Source organism: Pistacia vera, unplaced genomic scaffold (assembly GCF_008641045.1).
Source record: "Pistacia vera cultivar Batoury unplaced genomic scaffold, PisVer_v2 Contig77, whole genome shotgun sequence".
Taxonomy (NCBI): Eukaryota; Viridiplantae; Streptophyta; class Magnoliopsida; order Sapindales; family Anacardiaceae; genus Pistacia; species Pistacia vera.
Window position 1 is genome coordinate 790,708 of NW_022196634.1, and position 25,811 is coordinate 816,518.

Sequence of the window (25,811 nt, forward strand, 5' to 3'; positions counted from 1 at the left end):
TTGGGTTGTGACTTGTGAAGGCATCACATTGTACGAAAGTGACAAGAAGTATCAACTTTTATCACCCATTAATTACCCTTAACAATAATACAATAAATCACCACCTATTTTTGTTGTTTGTTTCAAAGTAATTGATGGAGCGTGGATGGCCATCGCATCTGACCTATACCTTAAAGATAACTAACCACAAAATGTTATCTTTATTTTGTGTGGCTATCAATTTTCTACTTAGCAAAATTAATTTAATTATTTTTCTAATGAATGAGACGTAACAAATAGACAATTAATTGAAAAACAATTTAGCAATATTATTGCAAACCACTAATGGAGTAGACCCACATATAAATTGTTTAATTAACAATAAGTGACATGTTACCCCATGTCTAATCTAAGTCACATGTTAGAAAGGTACAATAGTTTATTTGGCTATATAAAGCATTCAAATTTTAAAAATGTGATTATTTTTGTCCAATAAATTATTACATAATTTTGTATTTTCAAATAACAAGTGGAAGAGGGTGGGAAGGAGCTTTCGCCGGTCATACATCTTAATTACTCAATTAATTATTATTATTATAATTCAAAGCATGAAATAATACAATAAGAGTAAAGACTACAGGAAGAAAGAAAAAATCAAACACTATATAGTCTGGAGTTGAATTATTTAGATTGATCTAAATCAAAACCTACCAACCATCTTATGTTAATTTATAATTCATATTTTAAGATATGAAGGTTTAAGAGCTGGAAATAAGAATCTAGGTACTGATGCAATATACGTCAAATTCCAGAAAAAAGAGTGGTAACCAGCTCACCTCTCATTTATAATAACAAATGATGGTGCCACTGCCAGCTGGGGACCATGCTCACTCATAACCACACAACAATTCACCTACGCAAACCCCTTTCCTATAACTATAATTTTAAATGATTCCCACATGCGTTACTTTTCGGATCCAAGGCAACACCTTGTCTTTTATCGTCTCTCTCAATTTAATTTGTTTTTTTTTTAAAAACAAATACCGGAAGTGTTGAACCAATTTATACATATTTTTAATTAATTATACAGAATTTAATTATCAATTACTAGCTTACGTGTCCATCAGCTAATCTCCTGTGACTTTGAAACTATTAATCTGATAAGAGTTCTATAGACTATCCCTCTTAACAACTGAAGAGGAACTTGAACTCATAATTTATTGAGTAATACACTCAAGAGTCCTTATCAAACTACTCAACTGGTTACAGATAGTTAATTTAATATGTTTTTGCTCCCTCTTACTTAACTACCTAAATCTATCAATTTTAAATCACTTATAGCTACATTATAACTTCAATATTATAAATCCTAAGAGATTGGTCTGATAGTCAAAGAGGTTTACTTCATTTCTTGAGTTACTAGGTTCAAACTTTGGAGCCACCTATAACAATTATTGGGTTTAAACCTTAGGACCATAATAACATTATGATTTATACTGTAATTTAGGTTTGTACCATGTTCAATAGACCATACAGATTAATTTACCATGCAAATTGGGCAGACACCCCGTTTACCCAAATATAATATATATATATATATATATATATATATAAAATTACTATCAACCAATGCAAAGTACTATCATTTTCCCTTGACACTAATCATGTCATTTCAGCATAAAATTACTATCAACCAATGCAAAGTACTATCATTTTCCCTTGACACTAATCATGTCATTTCAGCATTTTTCAGGGTTCCTATTAACTCTACAAATGCCCCCAGCGCCGAACCCACATCCACCAAAACCCATTTACCAAACCCAAGCCCCTTGTAAATGACCATTCAGTTATAGACTTAAAGGGTATTTTTTTTAGATATATGAGGTATCCAGACCCCCATTAGAGCCTACCTAATTCTTAGGGCCGCAAAACTTTATAAGCCCAATAACCTAAAGTAATTGCACAAATGTGATAGATACCTTTCCTACAACTCGAATACAAAACCTCAAGGTATACTAACTTCAATGGTTAAATGTTTGACTCGAACACAAAACTCTTAAATATAACTAACCTTAGTGGTTAAAGGGTTTGTCATCTAACCACAAAATGAGAGGTATTACTATCTAGTGAGCAGAAATTATTGTCACTGTATTTTATAATCATATCCTTTGGGTATTTAAATCCTGTATTAATTTAATTGGGCCTCAACATGAGTTTCAGTAAGGTTAAATCCACTTTTCTTAGTATTCAAAGGAAAAACAATTGATTCTCTTTCTCTATACAAAAGCCAACTTGTAATTATACCAATTTTTTCAAGTTGCCTGACCGTCTCTTCAAGACATACTATGCAATTATAAAGTGTCTTTGATCTTATAAAAGATCCATTTGAAATATGGAAAGATAACACGACCTGTGAAATATGAGAATCTGAAAATACACAATAACCATGTATTTGTTAGTCCCCTTGACATTGGCTGCTTGATGCTCCATATTCCTAACTTGAATAAAATTATACTCACAGTTACTAGTAAAGGACTAAAGGCAATTCAGCTCTTCTACCACACACCTCCATTATCACCAACTCTCTCTCTCTCCCTTACTCTCTCCTCAAATACACATTCCTCCAGTCCCAGACAGGGATGTAGCTAACCACTAATACAACAGCCACTCTAATTTTACCTTTTTCACTTCAAGCACAAGCTATATAAAGTTTCTTTGGATTCTTACTGGGTATCTTGTTTGACATTGGAAGAAGAAAGAGGAGCTTGTGGTTTTATAGTAATATTTTAATAGCAATATCACAATAAAACTTCCATTTGAAGATTTTTCATTCATTTCACTCTGTATGTTAAGGTAAAAACAATGCATCCCATCATACTAACGAGAAATTTTACTCTACATAATTTTCATATTAGGTGAAAGATAACATAACATATATAAATCGGAGTTCAAATCAAATTCCAAACTAAAAAGCTTATCTCATGCAACAAAAACTTACAACCAACAAGTATCTCAAGTATACATTCATCAAGTATGTACCTGGCCAGCAAATACAAAAACCGCCAATGACCTTCAATTTCTTTCACAGACCAGCAGTATCTTCCACAAGTATATCATCTTTGTAACTTGCTGCCCCAACCCTCTCTCATTATCACTCTTTCCCCATCTCCAATTCTTTCAAATTAGAGAAGACCCCCTACAGAATGTAACCACTCCAATCACTTTATCTCCTCATTTGTTTCAATTATCTATCAAGTTAGATAAATCAGAGAAAAACATCAAAGAGAAACAAACCCAATATTTTTCTACTGCCGTATCTCATTCTTCTCTTCTTGACTGACCCTCCCATCTCCTTATAACCTCTAACTTATTTGATTCCAAGTATCTATAGGCCCTGGTAACACCAATGAACACAATCGTCTGTACGTGCTCCTGAATCCCATTAGCAATGGATTCGGATGCATGTAAGGACCCGGATGACCATCTGTTCTCATCAATGATAGTCGGTGACATCACAATGCCTCTAGCCTCAACCCCTTAAATTGCTAGCATTTCCCTTGGCTTCCTCCACTTGTTCAACCTCAGTATTTCTCATATCAGCATCCATTCCTTCAAGGAATATTTCGCCCCATTATAAGGCTTCGTCTTAGGACAAGCACCTGCCTTATCCCAATCACCTTCAAAATGTGATGGAGCAAATGTGGTCAAAATCACATCTTTAACATCACCATTAGACCCTGTTCTTTCGGTTATTTGTTTGAGGGTAGTCTTTAAGGCCTTTCTCAAAACATCATAGAATCCAACTCAGTGTGATTAAGTCCAGACAATAATGGCAACCCAATACAGAATCTCCTCAAAAACACAGCAAGTGTAAAAACCAATGCCCAAAAGATAAAACAATCATGTCTATTTGATCCAAATCCGCCGCCCACCTCTCATCCACATAATCCACATACATTTGTTGAGATTATAAGATTTAGATTTCTCAATTCCTTTACTAAAAACGGTGACCAATAAACAGAATACTGACATTATGAGAAGCAAAATGCCATCTTCTAAATTTATTATCTTCACCATCTCGATAAACAAGATTAGGGACAGAGACCGTGGACAGCATACAAAGAAGGGACTCAAGTTGGTTCCTAGCCTGAGTCACCAACAAATGCTAAATGTTTGTGACTGAAGTTGAGAAAAAGTGTGGGGATCAAACCTCGGGAGCTTGCATTGATTTGGTTTCCATCTCCAGTAGAGGTAACCCAGTCAGGTCTTCCATGAGCGATGCAGTTTGACCTTCCTTAATGGTACACAGGTGGTGCCATTGTACAAAGGTCCCATCTTGTCATGGACCCAGCTGCCATTGGTGAAGTCACAAGGAGTTTCAAAAACGCTTTTCTCTTCTACAAAAAGACAACCACCCGAAAAAAAAAAAACACCCATTAGTAGCAAAACAGAAATCCATCACTCCAAAACAATTAAACATGGAAGAAAAGGACAAATATCGTGTGAATGAATACGTACCTCGATTGATAGAAGAAGAAGAAGAAGAAAGGTATGACAGTGTGTTGAGTGTTGGGAGCTGATCAGTGGTAGATTGGGGAACTAAGTGAAGAGGGTAAAAGTATAAAACAAGATGGCATAGGGATAATGCAATAAGGACCAAGGTAAGAACTTCTTGGTGAAAGAATAAGATGGTTGATCTTTGCCCATTGTTTGTCAGTGAATTTTCTTCGGCAACTTGTTCTTCTTCCCCTTTGAAGTGTGTGGTGGATAACCAGAACTCTAAATTCTAGGGCAGGAAAAGTGAAGAGTTCAAGTACTGTGGTTTCTAGAGTTGGCAGAATTAGAGGAGACGGAGAGAGATGGATACATAGTAATAATTATATGTATATTGCAAAAAATATATGTTATGTTACATTAAAAGTTTAAGATGAAATAAAATATTTATCTAAAGTTGTTTGGACAATTATTTATACTTTAAAGTTATTACCATATTTTTTATCTTGCGGATACGTAATAAGTCACCAACATGAATACCTTCTTATTGAAGCCAAAATACTTCTAGCTCTCAAGCATGTTTAGAGCTTCTTGGCATAAAATTTTTGGTATTTTCATACTATCGTCCTCAGGATTATCTTTTTCATTTTTTTGTCTAATTCAAGTAATGATTTCTTCTTTAGTTAAAACATACACAATTTGTTGCTCATTTGGATAATTGAGGAAGACATTAATATTCATTTGATTAGTGTAATGAAGTTGTCGAATCTGATCACTCAATTTTATAATGACTTTTTGATATCCATTTCCGTACTATCCTAATACTACTAAAACAATGAATTGAAATCTTATTACTACTAAAACACAATTTATAAAATAAGAAATTAAAACAATAATTCTTGTACCTACACCTCTATTAAATTATACCCCCCTTTATAGTAATAAATTTAATTGGTCCCAATATTATGACTATAGAAAGGTTCTACTGTATATATAATATAAAAGACTTAATGACTTTTTCCCACCAAAATAATGATTTAATGACACTTTCTCATCTACAGACTTTTAAAATACCAATATATATATATATATATAATTCAGCGATGAACGGAGAGTAAAATTGGTCCATGCTATTGAGGCTTTTTAGGGGAGGTCAGTGAGTCTTTTGGTGGTGAAATGTTGAATTTTGGTAGTCATGATTGGTTGGAATTTGATTTGTGAAGAACAATTATACAAACCCTAATCGCTCAATTGTCGACGATTGACGAGGTCGACAAGAATAAGGTTTGAGGGGTTTTGGTGAGTGATGATCGCGAAAAAGAATAGTGGTGGTATGAAGTCACAACGATGCCAGAATCGACTAGCGATTGCCGACGTCGATGGGAAAGTGTCATTAAAGTGTTTTTTTTTTTTTTTTAATTTACGGAAAAGTGGTATTTTAATAGTCTGTAGGTGAAAAAGTGGTATTTTAAAAGCTTGTGGGTGAAAAGTGTCATTAAACCATTAATTGGGTGTGAAAAAGTCGTTTACTCAATATAAAATCATTTAAACCTTGTAATATGATAAAATGAACCCAACATTATGACTATAGAAAGGTTCTATTGTATATATAATATAAAAGACTTAATGACTTTTTCCCACATAAATAATTATTTAATGACACTTTCTCATCTACAAGACTTTTAAAATACAACTTTCCCACCAGAAAAAAAAAAATTAGTTTTCAATTCAGCGATGAACGGAAGGCAAAATCGGTCCATGCTATTAAAGCTTTTTACGGGAGGTCGGTGAGTCTTTTGGTGGTGAAATATTGAATTTTGGTAGTCATGATTGGTTGGAATTTGATTTGTGAAGGGCAATCATACAAACCCTAATCACTCAATTGCCGACGATTGACAAGGTCGACAAAAATAAGGTTTGAAGGGTTTTGGTGAGTGATGATCGCGAAAGAAAATAGTGGTGGCATGCAGTCACAACAATGCCAAAATCGACTAGCGATTGCTGGCGTCGATGGGAAAGTGTCATTAAAGTGTTTTTTTATTTATCTATTTACAGAAAAATGGTATTTTAAAAGTCTATGAATGAAAAAGTGGTATTCTAAAAGCCTATGGGTAAAAAAATGTCATTAAACCATTAGTTGGGTGTGAAAAAGCCGTTTACTCAATATAAAATCATTTAAACCTTGTAATATGATGAAATGAACCCAATATTATGACTATAGAAAGGTTCTACTGTATATATAATATAAAAGACTTAATGATTTTTTTCCACTCAAATAACAATATAATGACACTTTCTCATCTACAAGTTTTTAAAATACCACTTTTCCACAAAAAAAAAAAAAAAAAAAAAAAAAAAAAAAAATATATATATATATATTATTTCAATTCAACGATGAACGGAAACCAAAATCGGGCCATGCTATTGAGGCTTTTTAGGGGAGGTCAATGAATCTTTGGTGGTAAAATGTTGAATTTTGGTCATGATTGGTTGGAAATTGATTTGTGGGCAATCATACAAACCCTAATTGCTCGATTGCCGACGATTGACAAGGTCGATAAGAATAAGGTTTGAGGGGGTTTGTGAGTGATGATCGCGAAAGAGAATAATGATGATATGCAGTCACAACGATGCCAGAATCGACTGGCGATTGTGACGCGATGGGAAAGTGTCATTAAAGTTTTTTTGTTTTTTTTTTTTAAAATACAGAAAGTGGTATTTTAAAAGCTTGTGGGTAAAAAAGTGGTATTTTAAAAGTCTATGGGTAAAAAAGTGTCATTAAACCATTTGTTGGGTGTGAAAAAGTCATTTAATCAATATAAAATCATTAAACCTTGTAATATGATGAAATGAACCTAGCCTCAATGGGATTTATTTCACGGTGGTTTCCACAAATGACCATTCAGTTATAGACTTAAGGGTATTTTTTTTAAAGGTATATGAGATATCTAGAACCCATTAGAGTCTACCTAATCTCAGGGCTACGAAACTTTACAAGCCCAATAGACAAAGTAATTATACAAATTTAGTAGTACCTCTCGCAACTCGAATATAAAGTCCTCCAAGTATAATTAACGCCAATGATTAAAGGTTAATCGAACACAAAACCCTGATATAACTAATCCTATAGTTAAAGGGTTTGTCATCTAACCAGAAAAGGAGAGGTATTATTATCATAGTGAGCAGAAATTATTGTCTCACTATATTTATAATAATTTCCTTTAGGTATCTGTTTTATAATCCTTTGTTAATTTATTGGGCCTCAACATGAGTTTCAGTAAGGTTAAATCCACTTTTCTTAGTATTCAAAAGAAAAAAAATTGATTCTCTTTCTCTATACAAAAGCCAACTTGAATTATACCAATTTTTCAAGTGCCTGACCGTCTCTTCAAGGACAAAGAATATATTATAAAGTGTCTTTGGATTCTTAGATAAAAGATCCATTTGAAATAGGAAAATAAACAAGACCTGTGAAATATGAGAATCTGAAAATAAACAATAACCATGTATTTGTTAGTCCCCAGACATTGCTGCTTTGATGATTTCCATATTCCTAACTTGAATAAAAATTATACACAGTTACTAGTAAAGGACTAAAGGCAATTCAGCTCTTCACTACACACTCCATTATCAACACCCTCTCTTTTTCCCTTACTCTTTCTCAATAAATTCCTCCTCAGTCCCCAGACATGGATGTAGCAACCACTAATACAACAGCCACTCTAATTTTACCATTTTTCACTTCAAGCACAAGCTATATAAAGTTTCTTTGGATTCTTACGGGTATCTTGTTTGACATTTGAAGAAAGAAAGAGGAGCTTGTGGTTTTATAGTAATATTTTAATAGCTAATATCACAATAAAACTTCCATTTGAAGATTTTATTCATTCACTTGTAGTTAAGGTAAAAACAATGCATCCCATCATGCTAACGAGAAATTTTACCCTGCATAATTTTCATATAGGTGAAGATAACATAACATATATAAATCGGAGTTCAAATCAAATTCCAAACTAAAAAGCTTAAATCTCATGCAACAAAAACTTACAACCAAACAAGTATCTCAATGTATACATTCATCAAGTATGTGAACCTGGCCAGCAAATCAACAAAAACGCCAATGACCTTCAATTTCTTCACAGACCAGCATGTATCTTCCACAAGTATATCATCTTTGTAACTTTGCTGCCCCAACCTCTTCCATTATCACTCTTTCCCGTCTTCAATTCTTTCAAATTAGAGAAGACCCCTACAGAAAGTAAACACTCCCAATCACTTTATCTCCTCATTTGTTTCAATTATCTATCAAGTTAGATAAATCAGAGAAAAACATCGAAGAGAAACAAACCAATATTTTCTAATGCCGTATCTCTTCTTTCTTCTTGACTGACCCTCCCATCTCCTTATAACCTCTAACATTATTTGATTCCAAGTATCTATAGGCCCTGGTAAACACCAATGAACACAATCATTCTGTACTGCTCTTGAATCCCATTAGCAAATGGTTCGGATGCATGTAAGGACCCGGATGACCATCTGGTTCATAATGATAGTCTGGTGACATCCAATGCCTATGCCTCAACCCCTTAAATTGCTTAGCATTTCCTTGGCTTCCTCCACTGTTCAACCTCATATTTTCATATCAGCATCCATTCCTTCAAGGAATATTCGCCCTCCTTATAAGGCTTCGTCTTAGGACAAGCACCTGCCTTATCCCAATCACCTTCAAAATGTGATGGAGCAAATGTGGTCAAAATCACATCTTTAACATTACCATTAGACCCTGTTCTTTCAGTTATTGTTTTGAGGGTAGTCTTTAAGGCCTTTCTCAAAAACATATAGAATCCAATTTCAGTGTGATTAAGTCCAGGACAATAATGGCACCCATGCAGAATCTCCTCAAAATACACAGCTGGATGAAAAACCAATGCCCAAAAGATAAAAAATCATGTCTATTTGATCCAAATCCGCGCCCACCTCTCATCCACATAATCCACATACAATTTGTTAGATTATCAGATTTAGATTTCTCAATTCCTTAACTAAAAACGGTGAACAATAAACAGAAATACTGACATTATGAGAAGCAAAATGCCTCTTCTAAATTTATTATCTTCACCATCTCGATAAACAAGATTAGGGACAGAGACCGTGGAAGCATACAAAGAAGGGAATCAAGTTGGTTCCTAGCCACTGAGTCACCAACAAATGCTAAATGTTTGTGACTAAGAAGTTGAAGAAAAGTGTGGGGATCAAACCTCGGGAGTTGCATTGATTTGGTTCCATCTCCAGTAGAGGTAACCCAGGTCAGGTCTTCCATGAGCGATGCAGTTTTGACCTTCCTTAATGGTAGCACAGGCGGTGCCATTGTACAAAGGTCCCATTTGTCATGGACCCAGCTGCCATTGGTGAAGTCACAAGGAGTTTCAAAAACTCTTTTCTCTTCTACAAAAAGACAACACACCGACAAAAAAAAAAACTGTCATTAGTAGCAAAACAGAGAATCCATCACTCCAAAACAAGTAAACATGCAAGAAAAGGACAAATATCGTGTCAATGAATACGTACCTCGATTGATAGAAGAAGAAGAAAAGGTGATGGCAGTGTGTTGAGTGTTGGGGAGCTGATCAGTGGTAGATTGGGGAACTAAGTGAAGAGGGTAAAAGTATAAACGAAAGATGGCAATAGGATAATGCATAAAAGGACCAAGGTAAGAATTCTTGGTGAAAGAATAAGATGGTTGGCTTTGCCCATTGGTTTGTCAGTGAATTTTCTCGGCATTGTTCTTTTCCTCTTTGAAGTGTGTGGTGGATAACCAGAAACTCTAAATTTAGGGCAGGAAAAGTGAAGAGTTACAAGTACTGTGATTTCCGGAGTTGGCAGAAGTAGTGGACACGGAGAGAGAGGATTTCTTGAGTTGGCAGAGTAGTAGAGAGAGACAGAGGGACTGAGAGGGTAGGAAGTAGGATGAAAAGAGTCAACAGTGAAATCCGGAATCCCATATGTATGTGCCATGTTGCTGGTTTGGCAACTAATTACGTTAAACAAATCATAAGTTGTTGTTCAAATTTATTATGCTTTTGCCCTTTTTCTTGTACGGATGTAGATGGTACCCCGTCCTTTGACCATGTCACACTACTGGTAATAAATCTGTAATTCCGTAAAGATATATATAAATTACCATGATAAAAAATAAATAAAATAGTAAAATGGTCAATTTAATTTTTATATTGTTTTTTCATTTATTTTTTATCACATTATTTGTACATAAATTTTCTAAGATTTATCTTTAAGTCTAACATTATTGATATATAAATTATACTATCATTTGCTTTACAGGTTATAAAGTTTAAATTCAGTATTTTAGACACTAAACTTTGATTTTTTTATTATGATATGATTAAATAAAAACTTCTCTAACATACTTGGGTTTACTCATAACCATAAAGACGTATTAGTGAATTATTTAGTATAACTTTAAGAGATAGTCTAGCAGTCAAGGAGGTGTATTCTCTTTCTTGATTTTCTAGGTTCAAACTTTAAAGTCACTTATCTCAATACATAATTATATTTTACCTGATTTATTAAGTTTAGGATGTTTAATAAATTAGGTAAGTTATGCATAATCGGCATGGACAGCGGACACCCTGCTTACCACAAAAAAAAAAAAAAAAAAAAATAATAATAATAAAAATAAATAAATAAATATTTAGTACATAAGTAGAGAAAGGCAGAAAGCAGACAAGTTGGGGTTGTGAAGGCATCACATTGTATGAAAGCGACAACAAGTATATCAACTTTTATCACCCACTGATTACCCTTAACAATAAATCACCACCTATTTTTGTTGTTTGTTTCAAAGTAATTGATGGAGCGTGGATGGCCATCGCATCTGACCTATACCTTAAAGATAACTAACCACAAAATGTTATCTTTATTTTGTGTGGCTATCAATTTTCTACTTAGCAAAATTAATTTAATTATTTTTCTAATGAATGAGACGTAACAAATAGACAATTAATTGAAAAACAATTTAGCAATATTATTGCAAACCACTAATGGAGTAGACCCACATATAAATTGTTTAATTAACAATAAGTGACATGTTACCCCATGTCTAATCTAAGTCACATGTTAGAAAGGTACAATAGTTTATTTGGCTATATAAAGCATTCAAATTTTAAAAATGTGATTATTTTTGTCCAATAAATTATTACATAATTTTGTATTTTCAAATAACAAGTGGAAGAGGGTGGGAAGGAGCTTTCGCCGGTCATACATCTTAATTACTCAATTAATTATTATTATTATAATTTAAAGCATGAAATAATACAATAAGAGTAAAGACTACAGGAAGAAGGAAAAAATCAAACACTATATATAGTTTGGAGTTGAATTATTTAGATTGATCTAAATCAAACTACCAACCATCTTATGTTAATTATAGTTTATATTTTAAGATATGAAGGTTTAAGAGCTGGAAATAAGAATCTAGATACTGATGCAATTCCAGAAAAAAGAGTGGTAACCAGCTCACCTCTCATTTATAATAATAACAAATGATGTGCCACTGCCAGCTGGGACCATGCTCACTCATAACCACGCAACAATTATTCACCTACGCAAATCCCTTTCCTAGAACTATAATTTTAAATGATTCCCACATGCGTTACTTTTCGGATCCAAGGCAACGCCTTGTCTTTTATCGTCTCTCTCAATTTTATTTTATTTATTTTTCTTAATTACGAAAAGTGATCCGACCAGTTTTTAAGTACCTCAATTAATTATTCAGAATTCAACTATCAATTACTAGTTTATATCTGCATTAACTAATTTCATATGACTTTGAAACTATCACTACGGTGAATTACCGACTGGAGATGGTCGGTAATTCACCGATCTGGTATTTTTCAGCCAGATCCACAGTGGATCTGGCTGGAAGCGACGACCAAAAAAATAGCCATCGTTGAGGGTCAACAACGGCCAAATCTTGGTCATCGTTGGCCGAAAACGATGGTCATATCTTTGGCCGTCGCTAACGATCAAAGATGACCGTCGTTTTGGCCTTTTTCGGCCGTCGTTTTGGCCTTTTTCGGCCGTCGACTGCCATAACAGAGAGTAGATCTGGCCTTTTCTGGCCAGATCCGTGGTGGATCTGGCCAGAAAAGGCCATAACGACGCGTTACGACACAAATCTGACCGGTCTGTATCGTAACGCTATTTTCTGGCCAGATTCTGACGATGGTGGCCGGAATCTGGCACTGCAGGTGACAGGGGTATTTTTGTCATTTTATATGTTGAGGTGTTTAATTAAATTAGTAAACCTATGGGCTTTTTTATAAATTTTTAAATTTTATACTCCCCTATTCAACTACCCAATATTATTCCCAAAATTTTATCCAAAATAATGAACCAAACGCACCTAATAACATTATGGTTTATCCTCTAACGCCAAACCTACATCCACCAAAACCCATTTTCCAAACCCAAGCCCAGGCCCGCAATTAATAGATACTTTCTAAATACACCTTCACCAGTTTCTAAATACTCACCAATTGAGTGCTGCATTCTCAAGACTGTTAAGTCGCAGTCGACTCCAACATTGACAAAGAATCAATCAGTGAATAACAATGGAGGGTGGCAGCAACGCCGATGACTTTGCCGTGGGGTGCTTACTCTCCATCAAAACCACTCTAGGTGACGAATTCGATGGCCAAGTCATCGCCTTTGACCGCTTCTCCAACATGCTCGTACTCCATATCCTTTTTTTTTTCTTTACACATTTTTATTTTTACAATCGAATCCCGTGTTTGTCTTTAGCCTTTCACTTTCTGTTTTTGTGTTTCTTTAACTGTGTTTCGGTTATTACAAGAGGGCTTGAAATCTGGGCCTCGTAGAAATATCAGGCTGTTGAAGGCCAATTATATAAAAGACTTTTCTTATTTGGGACAAGCTGAAGATCCGCTTGATGTCAAGAATTGTTATCTTGATATTAATGCTCTTCAAGCTAGAGAGGAATTGGCTGTAAGGTAATGCTATTGTATCATTTTTGTTAATTTATTCCATTTCATTTAATTGAAGTTTAAAGATTTTGATGGGGTGAATTTTCAGGCAAGCAGAAGCTGATTCTGTGAGACTTGGAGTGGGCGTTACCAGTGAGGCCCAGAACATTTTTGACGCTTTGTCTAAAACGTAAGTGCCTTGCCTTACTTCTTTTGCTTATATTAGTTAGTTATTACATTCAACATATAACCACTTGAAGCTTAATAGGTTTAACTATCTGGGTATCTTTTTTGAATGATAAGCATATGTAACTTCTATATTCTCAATGAACCTTTAGAAAACGCATTGGTACATTAGTCTAATAATCTATCAAAAGATGTTCTTAACACTAGGTAGTGAATGACCAGGAATATTACCTGATAGTAATTGTTTTATGTTGGATAAATGTATGCTTTCGCACATATGGGTGTGTCATTAATACTGGTTTTCACCCAAAAATGGTTGATTGCGTTGACTGTCATGGACTTCAAAGTTGGTAGATGCTTGCTTGTCAGTGGGGCAAATTGAATCAGAGTTTACAGTTAATGTTGAGCAAAGTGAAGGTGTCTGTGTTACTTGGTGGTGAGAGTCGAGGGCTGGAGGGGAGGGGTTTCAGAATAGACTGGACATTGCTTATGCAGATTTTGAGTATCTGAATATTGATATTATTGCAATTGGAAATCTGGTTATGGTGTATAGACTTGACTAACCTAGATGGTGTACTAGTTCATCAAATTCGGTGATTAAGCTATGCTTTTATATAATTTTTCCAAAGTTCGATTGCATCAAATGTCAATTCAATTTATGGCTAGCTCATCTAACATGGGTGGTATGTTGAAGTTGACGGTAATCAATGTATCTCTTAAAACTGTCGATGGCTTACGGATTAATGGTTCATTACAGTGGTGTCTAAATCAGTGGTTTTAACTCAAAGCTACACAAACACTGGACTTCCACATTATGAAGCTCCGTTTGGTAGGAGTAAAAAGCTGAGGGAAAATATTGGTAGAGAGGAGGGGAAAGATAAGCAGAAGGGAGGTAGTCTCTCCATCTCTCCATTTATCTATTACAGAGAGAAGGGAGGGAAAGATTGGGGATTAAAGTTATAATATTTTTTCTATTTATAAGCATGTCCACCATTTTACAGGACTAAAGCGGAAAGCATTTGCTCCACTTCTCCTTTTTCTCCTTTCTTTCCTCCCATAAAGTATCTCTCTTTTTCCATCTTTTCCTTCCTGTTCATAAATCCTTTTACTTCTTCCTCCTTCCAAACACACACTAACTACGTTAGATAACCCTTGTTCAATTCTGTTCTCCTCTTCAAAAATTTTATCCTGTAAGATTCAGGTTTAGCCTAACTGTGTGGGTGAAAATGTTCTTGTATTAAAGTTTTTAGAGGTCGATCTTTATTGCAAAGTGTGTTCTTGTCCTTGAAGTTTCAGTTGCAATTTTTTTATTCCATTTTAGAGTAGAACACAAATAATTTACTATTTTTCCACAATCGATGTCAATTATATATAAACAGGCTTCCAGTGCGCTGGGACAAGACTGTCATTGTCGTGATGAATGAAGTGCGTGTTAGCAGTCCTTATCTACCTGAATCTGTTAGTGGAGGAACTGCTGCAGCCAATGACCGGGTGAAGAAAGTGGTAAGATTGTTAAGTGGAAGAAAAGGTTCATTTTAGTTAGAAGTTTGATATGGAAAACTTATATACATATATTTATTTTTCTATTTCAGCTTGAATTTGAGAGAAAAAGGTTGCAAGCTCGAGTTTCCAGTCAGTGATGATTTCACCATTTCATGCTGTGAGTTCTAGGAGAAGTGAGTACATTGATAAATTAAGATGCCTATGTTGCTTGTACCCGACCTTAGGTACCATGTTATCTGAGAAGAAAAGTATTATCAATATGCCAAGATGATCTAATGCTTACATTAACGATCATTTTCGGTGTTGATCTATAATCAAATTTGTAGCTATTCTTTCATTACCACACCTCTCGCTTTGTTGTGGTGTGCTTCAAAATTGGAGGCTAGCTGCCTTGACTTGGTGACAGTCAGATAAAATGCCTATTGCTGCTTGCAGATATTTTTATGTCAATAAGTCTGCCCACTGTTACTTGTTATGAGGTTATCATAACCATCCAATTGATAAATTACCAAATCAGTTAGGTCAGCCATTGAACGACATTTTGACCTTCAATTTACATATTTATTCTGTAGAAATAAAATTAATCATCACGAACATTAGAGACTTGGGTTTCATTTGCATCTACCATTATGGAAATGCCACCTTTCAACTTAAAAAAAAAAATAAAGAAAAAAAAATATTAGCCTAGTAGCCGGATTTTTGTGTCATGCTGACATCATAAAGCTTATAGAAGTCTGGTATGCAAACCTTAATCTCCTTGATGACATTGAACATCACTACTCAACCAATCCTTGGACACGCAAAGGATTGATGGTGAATCTGTTTGAATTTTGGAGTAGTTCTTGTACATTGATAGGAATATTTGTGGTGCTCGTGCTTAATTCTAGTTACAAGCACGAGTGACGTTGCATTGGTACCTTCAGCTGAAATCTTTTAGTGCCTATCCCGTATCAGTTTTCTTGCCCAGCATTTTCTAATTGATGCTTGTCCCTGATAACTTTTCCAGTGATGATTACTTGATTTGAATTTACGGATGAAAATTTGTGTTTTTTATCTTGGAAAATTAAAAATGCAGGTTGTTGGTTGAAATGAGAACTTGTCATGTGTGCTGGATTCAGGTTTCTGCTCTTTTTGAGATTAGTATTTGTATGTTTAACCATTTCAAGCTCAAGCTTCTTATCAAGTATTTGATAGTCAACCATTTTTCAAGCCCTAGCTTCTTACATGAGACTGGAAATGGGGTTTTTTGTTGTGGTACTGTGGGAATTGGTATAGTTGGTTTGACCTTTTTAGGGTAATCTGAAGTCAACATTCGTTGTCCACAAAACCTAGTTGATTACTTCTAGTAAACCGAAAGCAGCTCATATTAAAGTGGCTTTAGAATATGTGTGGGTTAAGTATGGTTTGGGATAAAAAAGAATTAATATAGTTTGATGCCTAGAACTTAGGGATATTAATAAAATTGACCATATTTTGGGGTGGAAGGCTTAATTTGGAGAGAGGTTTCTAGAATCTATCTATCTGGAACTAGTTTGAGATGCCTTGCTTGACTGGTATGAGATTTGTTGGGGAAAAGTGAACTTAGTATAATGGCCTACTGCTAACTGCTTCAAAAAGTGATTATTTAGCTTACACCCAAAAACGTGGTTGATTTATTAGCATTGACCTTACTATGTGATTTATGTCTGGAATTCAAATAATACCCATCAACTTGAATGCTCTATGTCTATGGGTGGAGGAAATGAAATATTTAAGGCTAATATAATATATGGGATGGTATAATTGTCAATTTACTAATTGATTGGAAGTGAACTTATTTGTGCATGTGAATGATTGGTTAAGCTCATCTTCATCTGAAAACACATCTATATTTCCGGTGCAAACTCATAAACTAATGTCAAATCTTTCTTTGTATCGCCGGCCATTATTCAATCTTATTCCAGCAGCTCACCCAATTTAAAATTCGAATGCAAACGAATGCCCTTTATCCACTGAAATTTGCATAAAAACAGAAACCGAGAGTTGAGAGCTGAGACCCACCATTTTCACAATTTCAAAGCTTTCATTTGTCAAATTACTTCATCTTTATGATGTGTATTAACGGCTAGTTTCAACCCAAAAAAATTGCAATTTTTCTTACTATTAAATAAATAAATAAAAGAACCACACTATAAAACAAAAGGGCTTATCTAATTTAAGTTTTGACAAAATTAATGAAAAATAGTAGTATTATAAACAGTTTCTAAGTGGTCAAGTTGTTTGATAAGTACTCTTGGGCATATCACTCAAAAGGTCTTGAGTTCGAGTCCTTCCTCGATTGTTAATAGAGGTAGTCATTGGAGTTTTTAACTAGTCAGTAGTTTTAGAGTCCCGGAGGATTAGTTAAACTAGCCCGGATTATCAAAAAAATTATGAAAAATGATGGTATTATAAATGATGACCACATAATGAAAAATGACCTTTAAAAGTTTACACTTGTAAATCTAAATGATTGATGTACACTGAATTGAATTAGGGGCAAAATGTGGCTTTGAAATTGATTTGTTGGCATGGAGAAAGTAGAAAAAATGGGGCTGGCAAGTCACTCAAAATCTTTAGTGCTGAAGTTTGGTCAATGAATTTATTCATTCATCAATCTTCTACTAAGTGGGGGCCTCTGCGTTTCAGGGAGGGAATAAAGACTAAAGAGACTCAAGGGGTAGGGCCATAACGCACAAGCAATGTATGGAAGTTGAGGTTAAGTACTTATCAGCAATGAAGTCCATGCCAAACAAAACAACAAAACTCAATTCAGTTGAAAGCAACCTCTCATTTCACATCAAAAGATACGCTATTATGTTTGCTAAATTATATATAATCACTCCCATCACTTCTAGGACTCTCCATCATTATCATTTATCAAATCAACCATCTTTGAATAGGAGTAAACGCCATTTCAATGCCTTTTCATGGGGTTTAGAAAATTTACTTATTGAGTGTTGAATGCTAGAAAGGTGAAAAATAATGAAATTTTTCAGGCAATAATCTTCTGGGTTTGGAAAGGCCTAGCCAGGCTACAGTTTCCTGATCGATAGATAGATAAATAAAAGAAGACAATTTGTACGAATTTGGATATAGTTATAAGATAATACAGCAAAGAATCAAACCCAAAAGAAAGTGAGCAAGTAGCAAAGAGAGTAGGCAACAAGTAACATGGCACAAGCCACAGAAGATATTTGAGATTAAGGGAACTCCAAAATTTCCCAATGTGAGATAGATATTTGTCATTTGATGCATGTACTCTAAACACACAGGTGTCATGAAATCCCTGAAGCAAAATGACACAAATACAGGCGGGAATTGTGTCATAAGTTTGACTATACGAGAAGAAAAGGGCCAATCAGTCCCAAGAAGGCATGCAACAATATAAAACAAAGCTCATTAATATTTTTATCTGCATTCACGCAAGTCATAACTGCCAGTTTTTGAGTTTATAATCACAGTAAAAGCTTAAAAGCAGCCAGACAGTGCGAAAAGTTATGAGGCGGGCTAACTTTCCTTTCTCTGTCTCCAAACTCCAAAGTTCGCCACCCTTAATGAGAGTATGAAACATTGAGTTCGAGTTCTCACTTCTTTATACACATAATTTTAATGTTTTAATTTCACAGAAATTTAAAGAGTTTCAGAAATAAAATAATTAATCGTAATTAAGTTATTAAAGAATGGTAAAGTTGACGGTGGAGATGCTTTTAGACAAGCTTTATCTTTACGTGATTGAAGAAAAAAAGCTTAGACCCATTTAAACAAATAGGTAAAAAAATGTAAAGGAATTGAAGTTAAAGCTCAAAGGAGATTCCTTTTGGTCACCAGAGAGGAATATTGGTTTCTTTCTAGCTTTAATGTTCTCTTCTTTTGCTTTTTTCCCTCTCCAAACTGACTCTTTACTGTTTCTTGCTGCCCAAGTGGTGCTCTGGCTGTAAAAAACTTCCCATTAGGCCACTACATTTCATTATCTTTTGAGTGAGGAAAACTTTCAAGAGAAGAATAGATTAGTTTATCACTGTGGTGCTTGTCTCTTGATTCTGCTGCTCAAGCTTTTATTGTTTTCTTTGACAGTTTCTTTTTATCTTCCAGTGCTTTGCACTGCTCTTTACTTTCAGTAGAAATACATTTGAGCAAGATTTAGTCTAGCTAGTTTTGTGTAGTTTTTTGGGAATTGAGACATCTGGGTTTAAATGACATTTTTTACTCTAACGTTAATATTTTTTTTTGTCACTGGCTGTTGAGAAACTCGGTTTTTGTATGGAGATTTGAGTCTTGTACTATCTAAAGATTATAAAAATTTGTTAAAGAAGTTTCCTTTAAGAGAGAACAGAAGAAAAAGAGAAAAAAACAACATGGCCGGACGTGGAGGAGGAGGACACGCGCCGCTGCCAAAACCAGAGGAGCTGCAGCCACATCCCGCTAAGGATCAGCTGCCAAATATTGCGTATTGCATTACTAGTCCTCCGCCATGGCGTGAGCTTTCTTATTTATTCTTATATTTTTTGTTTATTTAATGTTCCATTTATGATATTCATTTTTTTGTTGCAATACAATCCTTTGTCATTTTTTCATGTTACTGGTTTTCTAACCTTTGTGGTGCATTTTACTGTCCTGTAATTCTGATATTCATTTTCTGTTTATCAACTTTTGCCCGGAGCTGGCTTTTATAAGTTTTCCTACTTTTCCCTTCTTATATTTACTGTCTTATTTAATACTAGTTTTAATGATAGTAATGCGTAATTTGTACGAAAGCCATTTACTCTCTAAATCTTTTTACCCCGGAGACCATTTGTTTTGCTTGAATGTACCTTTATTTTGATCCTTATAAGTTTCGTGAGAGCCCATATTGTTAACTGATCAACGCTTCAAAGTTTCTGAATGTTTATTACGAAATTTCAACCACATTTGTTTCTCAAGTTGTTAATTGCATGTCGTGGGGTTGTTTCGTGTTGCAGCCGAGGCTATCTTACTTGGTTTTCAACATTACCTGGTGATGCTAGGCACAACTGTGCTCATACCCACCTCTCTGGTTCCTCAGATGGGAGGAGGAAATGTAAGCTTTCTCAATAATATTACAATTAAGACTAATACTTCATTATTATTATTAATATTTTGTTTATGTTTGTCTAATCACAATTATGGTCATTTCTATCAGGAGGAGAAGGCGAAAATGATCCAAACACTGCTATTTGTTGCTGGATTAAACACATTGTTTCAGACATTTTTTGGTACTCGTTTACCGGCGGTGATTGGAGCCTCTTATACGTACGTGCCAACAACCATTTCAATCATCTTGGCAGGTCGATATAGTGACATTGTGAATCCTCAGGAGGTGGCTTCATTAAGACTATTGTTTTTTGTAACTATATTGCGATTGAGTTTTATATCAAATATGATCCTGATTTGCCTACTTTCATGAGTGTGCAGAAATTTGAGAAGATAATGAGAGGAATTCAGGGTGCCCTTATTGTTGCCTCAACTCTCCAGATTGTTATAGGTTTTAGTGGCCTTTGGCGTAATGTTGCAAGGTATGTTTCTTGAAATCTTGTTGTTTGATCTGAATGTCTGATTTGTTTTCAGTTGCATTGAGTTTTTTTTTTTTTTTTTTCTTTTCCTTCTTTACCAACATGATTTTTCTTTTCTTGTTTATGATATGAATGAACAATATTTAATTAGCAACTATTTTCTGGGATCTAATTTATTTTTATGCTATGCTTCTCTGGTTCAAATTTCAAATCAGGTGACAGTAATTCTTCCTGTCATACTGAATTGATTGATTTATGCAACCATTTCCAAGTTTAGTCCAAAAACCTATCAAAATCAGAGATACGAATTTCATTCATGGTTATGTTGATTTTAATCCTTCTTAAAGACTTAAACGTATCTTAGTCACCTTATATGTTTTGTTATACTTGTCCAGGTTCTTAAGTCCTCTGGCTGCTGTTCCTTTGGTTGCTTTGTCTGGCTTTGGGCTCTATGAATTTGGATTTCCTGCGGTATGCATCAATGTCTTCCTTTTAGGATAAAGGAATTCTATTAAACTGATCCAACTACGTGGCTTCTCTTTCTCATTGTAATTGTATCTTCTTCCGTTACTATATTTTAGTGATGATGTTTCTGCATTTGTAGGTTGCAAAATGTGTGGAGATTGGTTTGCCACAGATCATCTTTCTTGTAATTTTTTCACAGGTGATGATTAATTTGTATTGCAGAAGTTTTGTGTTTTGTTTCTATAGTCAGTAGAATGTTAATTTTTGACCTCCAACTTGCAGTATATACCTCATATGATACATGGAAAAGGCCATGTGTTTGATCGCTTTGCTGTTATATTTTCTGTTTCTATTGTGTGGGTTTATGCTCACCTGCTGACTGTGGGAGGTGCATATAAGAACACTGGTCCTAAAACACAACAAAGTTGCAGAACTGATCGTGCTGGAATTATAGGTGCTGCTCCATGGTAAGGCTCCTATTATTTCCCTTCCTAACTGAAAATAAGGTCTATTTTTAATGCCAGATAGGCATTCGAGTAACAATTATACATTTTTAGCTGCTTCAATAGGTATAATCATTTTAATATTCCTAGTATCAACTCTAAGCTTGTGACTGGATACTTTGTTTTTGGTGTTCCATTGCATATTAGAAACAGAAGACAGTCAATTTATAGTGCTGCTTATTTTTGTTGTTAAACACTGTGTGCAGGATAAGAATTCCATATCCTTTTCAATGGGGAGCTCCCACTTTTGATGCTGGAGAGTCTTTTGCAATGATGGCTACTTCATTTGTTGCTCTTGTTGAGGTTTGTTAACCATCTGCTTATGATTCTGAGGTGCATTTATTTACATTGGTTTGGTGCTGTCGATAATCTGGTTATTACTATCTCTTGGATTCTAAGTATGGTGGTAATGGGATAGAATCTGGACTCAGGGTATGTATGTAAATTGTAAACCTTGTGAAGCAGGCGCTTTGTACTCCTGTTTTCTGAATACTTATAATTGCGATTGGCACTAGGTTACCTCGATATAGGATATAATAGTTTTATAAAGTCTACTATCCCCCTTAATAGCTATTATAAAAATGTTATGGAAAGTTGGTGCATATAATGGTGTTTGAAGATTGGAAAATTATTTAGATTTGTGATCTTTTTTAACTGAAACACTATACTGCTTTTTGTGATCAGTCCACTGGTGCTTTCTATGCTGTATCGAGGTATGCAAGTGCTACTCCACTGCCACCTTCTATTCTTAGCCGTGGTGTTGGTTGGCAGGTAAACAGGTTTAAGATAGCTTACCTTGTGCTTTTGCATTTATCTTGGTGTTAAAATCCCATGACATATTTAATAACCAATTTCAACCAAAACTGGTGAATAGCTAGCATCTTTGTATAAAGTGTTATAGCTGGCCTCTAGTATGTCAATAGATTTCCTTGCCCAAAGTGCTTCAACTTCTCTTAACTGTGATAGTCTTGTTCACTTCCTGCTGGCTGTAAAAATTTTCTCTCTCTAATTATTTCGTTTATTCTTACTTTTTCTGACTTCAGGGAGTTGGCATTCTCTTCTCTGGGATATTTGGAACTGGGAATGGAGCATCAGTATCTGTGTAAGATTGTGTGAAATCATTTGAACTTATCCATCTCTCGGCAATTTTTTTTTTTTTTTTTTTAAATCATATTGAATGGCCTGAGAACCTTTCTTGGTTTTTCTGCAGTGAGAATGCTGGTTTGTTGGCATTGACCTGTGTTGGTAGTCGGAGGGTTGTTCAGATATCTGCAGGATTTATGATCTTCTTCTCCATTCTTGGTTAGTAATTTATGTCCCAAATTGTGTCTCATTGAAGTATATAAATCTGACACACATCCTTGGCCAGGAAAATTTGGAGCTGTTTTTGCTTCAATTCCTGCTCCAATTGTTGCAGGTCTATATTGCCTGTTCTTCTTCTATGTGGGTACGTCTAGTCAATTTACTGGAACATCTTTAATATCGCTAATCTATTAAAGGTTAAAGTAACTTTTACAATATTCTTTAATTACTCGTGAACAGGTTCAGCGGGTCTCAGTTTCCTCCAGTTCTGCAATTTGAACAGCTTCAGGACAAAGTTTATATTAGGTTTCTCGTTTTTCATGGGCTTATCGATACCACAGTACTTCAATGAGTACACTGCAGTTAATGGTTATGGTCCAGTCCATACCGGAGCAAGATGGGTAACCAATTATGTTTCTTTCTTTTCTAATCTGGAAGCTAGATTATGGTCCATCGCTCTTCATATAGTTCTTCCTCTTTTGCAGTTCAATGACATGATCAATGTGCCTTTTTCATCTGAACCATTTGTTGCTGGCTTTTTGGCAATGTTCCTTGACGTCACACTGCATGGGAAAGACAATGCGACTAGAAAGGATCGTGGGATGCATTGGTGGGATAGGTTCCGGTCATTCAAGACAGATACAAGAAGTGAGGAATTCTATTCTCTGCCGTTCAATCTCAATAAGTTCTTCCCATCGGTGTGATTTTGGATGTGCGCATCATGTTTTCCCAATGAGTTCCAGTATCTCTTTGTGGACATTACAGTAAAAGATGGCTGTTCTTTTGGTACCGTTGTCAGCCTCAAAACAGCTTAGCTTTTTATTCAATCCTTAACGTGTAGCTAAGATTATTAAAGCAGTGCCAGTAATGAAGGCAGTTTACTTATCTTTTGTGCAAATATACTTTCATTGTGATCGTTTTCGAATGCATCGATATGCAGCATATACCTTCGTCGCCAAATAAAAATAAGATTTGATTAAGAAGAGAATAAATTATAAAACCAATAATTTATAACCCCATTCATAAAGGAAATATATTTACTCGTGCTGCTGGGAGTATCTTTAAGAACAAAGAAGCTTATGCCACTCAAGGGCTAGAACTGGACAACCTCTGATTTCATGTTGGGCTGATTTTATTAATTCTTCCCCACTACAGTGATACATAATGTAAATAATATTAACTGTTAGTGTTAGAATCAATCAAATATATGATTATGATAGTTTGTTATTTCAAGCAGCAAGTTATTAGACGCACAAATTTCTTGAAGGAAATGCTTTTACTTATATATTATACTGACCTGGATTAATCTGTTAATTTATATCAGTTGTGTAATCGGAAATTGGCATTTTAGTAAAAGAATTTATTAAATTTTCTAATTTAAATACAAATACAATGAAAACCAACTACCATTCTCAGAATATGCAGTTTTCTTGGCCAACTCTTTAAGCAACTGAGCCTGCAATCTAGTGAGTTAAATTCTATAGAACATATATATGTGGGAAGCCCAGGGTGAAAATTCTTTTGTGGCTCCCATGAGAGGAAGCCTAATTGAGATTGCAACCAACCCTTCAGGCCCTAGCTGTAGCTATCGCCATCATATTGCTGCTCAGCATCAATCATTTAGTCGTCTTTTTAACACAGCAAATGTGGTTGCTACTTTTTCTGCCAAATCACATGAACCTTCATCTAATAAAGATCTGTTTTTGGGCATTCACGCATTTACTCACATCCATCGTAAGCTGATTTGTTTTTGAGTTTCATGTATTCACTCACACATACCCATCGGATAATGAACCCGATCAAGTAAAAATTATCAGCTCTAAAACCAAGCCAACAAAGATTTGTTTTCGGGTTTCAAGCATCCACTCAAAATGCGTCAGACTTGGTTTTGGGGGAATCCAATCTTATAAAGTGAATTCAAGCTCATTCACTAACAAGTGGGATGTGACAGTACTATAATTGTTGCGAAGTGAAAACACTCATAAGGGTCAGGCATGCATACTCAAGTTCTGTGATCGATGTTCTTCTTGGTGACTCCTGGTCGTGGTTCAAAGCTTTCCCGAAGCTAAATGCAATTCATTAAGTTTAGTTTTCTTATAATTTTAGCTAGATTCTTGTAGTAAGTCCTTAATTAGGTACTTTGCTTGATCTGTCTATCAATGCTTTTGTAAGTTAAATTATTATACGCCTAGAAAATATGACTCTATCAGGATGGGAACATCAGTAAACTAAACCAGGCTGAAACTAAATAGTCCTGGAAAACCAAAAGCCTAATACTTGTATTTTGGAAGCATGAATCTATGGAAGCAGGAGTCGTCCCTGAATTGGAGAGATTTACAGGAAAATCATTGAAGATCTTATGTCCTAAATTAAGCGCAAACAGTTTCAGGGTCTAGTGGCCCCATGAAATATTTCGGCCAGAAGCAACTTAAATTGGCATTGTCTAAATCTTGCCCAGAAGCCCCAAGTTGTTACTTTGGTGGTCAAGAAGATTTATTATTTTGATTGACTTCTTGGATTCAAACCACTTTGGGCCACTTACCACATTTGTAGCTTACTTGAAACATTGGACTTGTATGGTATTCAATGGATCACGAGAATTAGTTGAGGTACACGTAAATTAGTCTGAATACCGCGGTTATAAAAAAAAAAAAAATCTTGCCTAGAGAGATAGATAATTGAGCCATTATGTTCACTAAAGATGGATTAGACCCTTCTAATGAAAGCAATATGGATATAACTTCAATCCAGGAGTGACACATAATGAAGCCAAATTGTAATTAGTTGATTATAATCTTGAAATTGTGTCTACTAGAAATTGAGGCAAG

General features: G+C 34.9%; 2 protein-coding genes and 1 pseudogene across 2 annotated transcripts; 2 read left to right on the forward strand and 1 right to left on the reverse strand.

The window, feature by feature from the left end:
• Positions 1-3,199: 3,199 nt before the first annotated feature.
• On the reverse strand, positions 3,200-10,488 carry LOC116116329 (annotated as a pseudogene).
• Positions 10,489-13,037: 2,549 nt separating this feature from the next.
• On the forward strand, positions 13,038-15,539 carry LOC116116360. Its single transcript, XM_031402447.1, has 5 exons — positions 13,038-13,230; positions 13,343-13,502; positions 13,585-13,665; positions 15,041-15,164; positions 15,254-15,539. The coding sequence occupies exons 1-5, from the start codon at positions 13,104-13,106 to the stop codon at positions 15,299-15,301; spliced, it is 540 nt and encodes a 179-aa protein (XP_031258307.1). The 5' UTR covers positions 13,038-13,103; the 3' UTR covers positions 15,302-15,539.
• A 3,490-nt stretch (positions 15,540-19,029) lies between these two features.
• LOC116116291 (nucleobase-ascorbate transporter 6-like) lies at positions 19,030-23,868 on the forward strand. Its single transcript, XM_031402390.1, has 14 exons — positions 19,030-19,661; positions 20,144-20,241; positions 20,344-20,520; positions 20,616-20,716; positions 21,109-21,184; positions 21,318-21,377; positions 21,461-21,645; positions 21,888-21,984; positions 22,366-22,452; positions 22,725-22,783; positions 22,892-22,983; positions 23,051-23,128; positions 23,224-23,384; positions 23,469-23,868. The coding sequence occupies exons 1-14, from the start codon at positions 19,541-19,543 to the stop codon at positions 23,685-23,687; spliced, it is 1,611 nt and encodes a 536-aa protein (XP_031258250.1). The 5' UTR covers positions 19,030-19,540; the 3' UTR covers positions 23,688-23,868.
• Positions 23,869-25,811: the final 1,943 nt, after the last annotated feature.

Excerpts from the sequence above, each read along its gene's own strand:
- LOC116116360 (XM_031402447.1), top strand. The coding sequence starts at position 13,104 with ATGGAGGGTGGCAGCAACGCCGATGACTTTGCCGTGGGGTGCTTACTC. Across the intron at positions 13,503-13,584 it reads AGAGAGGAATTGGCTGTAAG|GCAAGCAGAAGCTGATTCTG; the intron begins GTAATGCTATTG and ends GTGAATTTTCAG. Across the intron at positions 15,165-15,253 it reads ATGACCGGGTGAAGAAAGTG|CTTGAATTTGAGAGAAAAAG; the intron begins GTAAGATTGTTA and ends TTTCTATTTCAG.
- LOC116116291 (XM_031402390.1), top strand. The coding sequence starts at position 19,541 with ATGGCCGGACGTGGAGGAGGAGGACACGCGCCGCTGCCAAAACCAGAG. Across the intron at positions 20,242-20,343 it reads CTCAGATGGGAGGAGGAAAT|GAGGAGAAGGCGAAAATGAT; the intron begins GTAAGCTTTCTC and ends CATTTCTATCAG. Across the intron at positions 20,717-21,108 it reads CTTTGGCGTAATGTTGCAAG|GTTCTTAAGTCCTCTGGCTG; the intron begins GTATGTTTCTTG and ends ATACTTGTCCAG.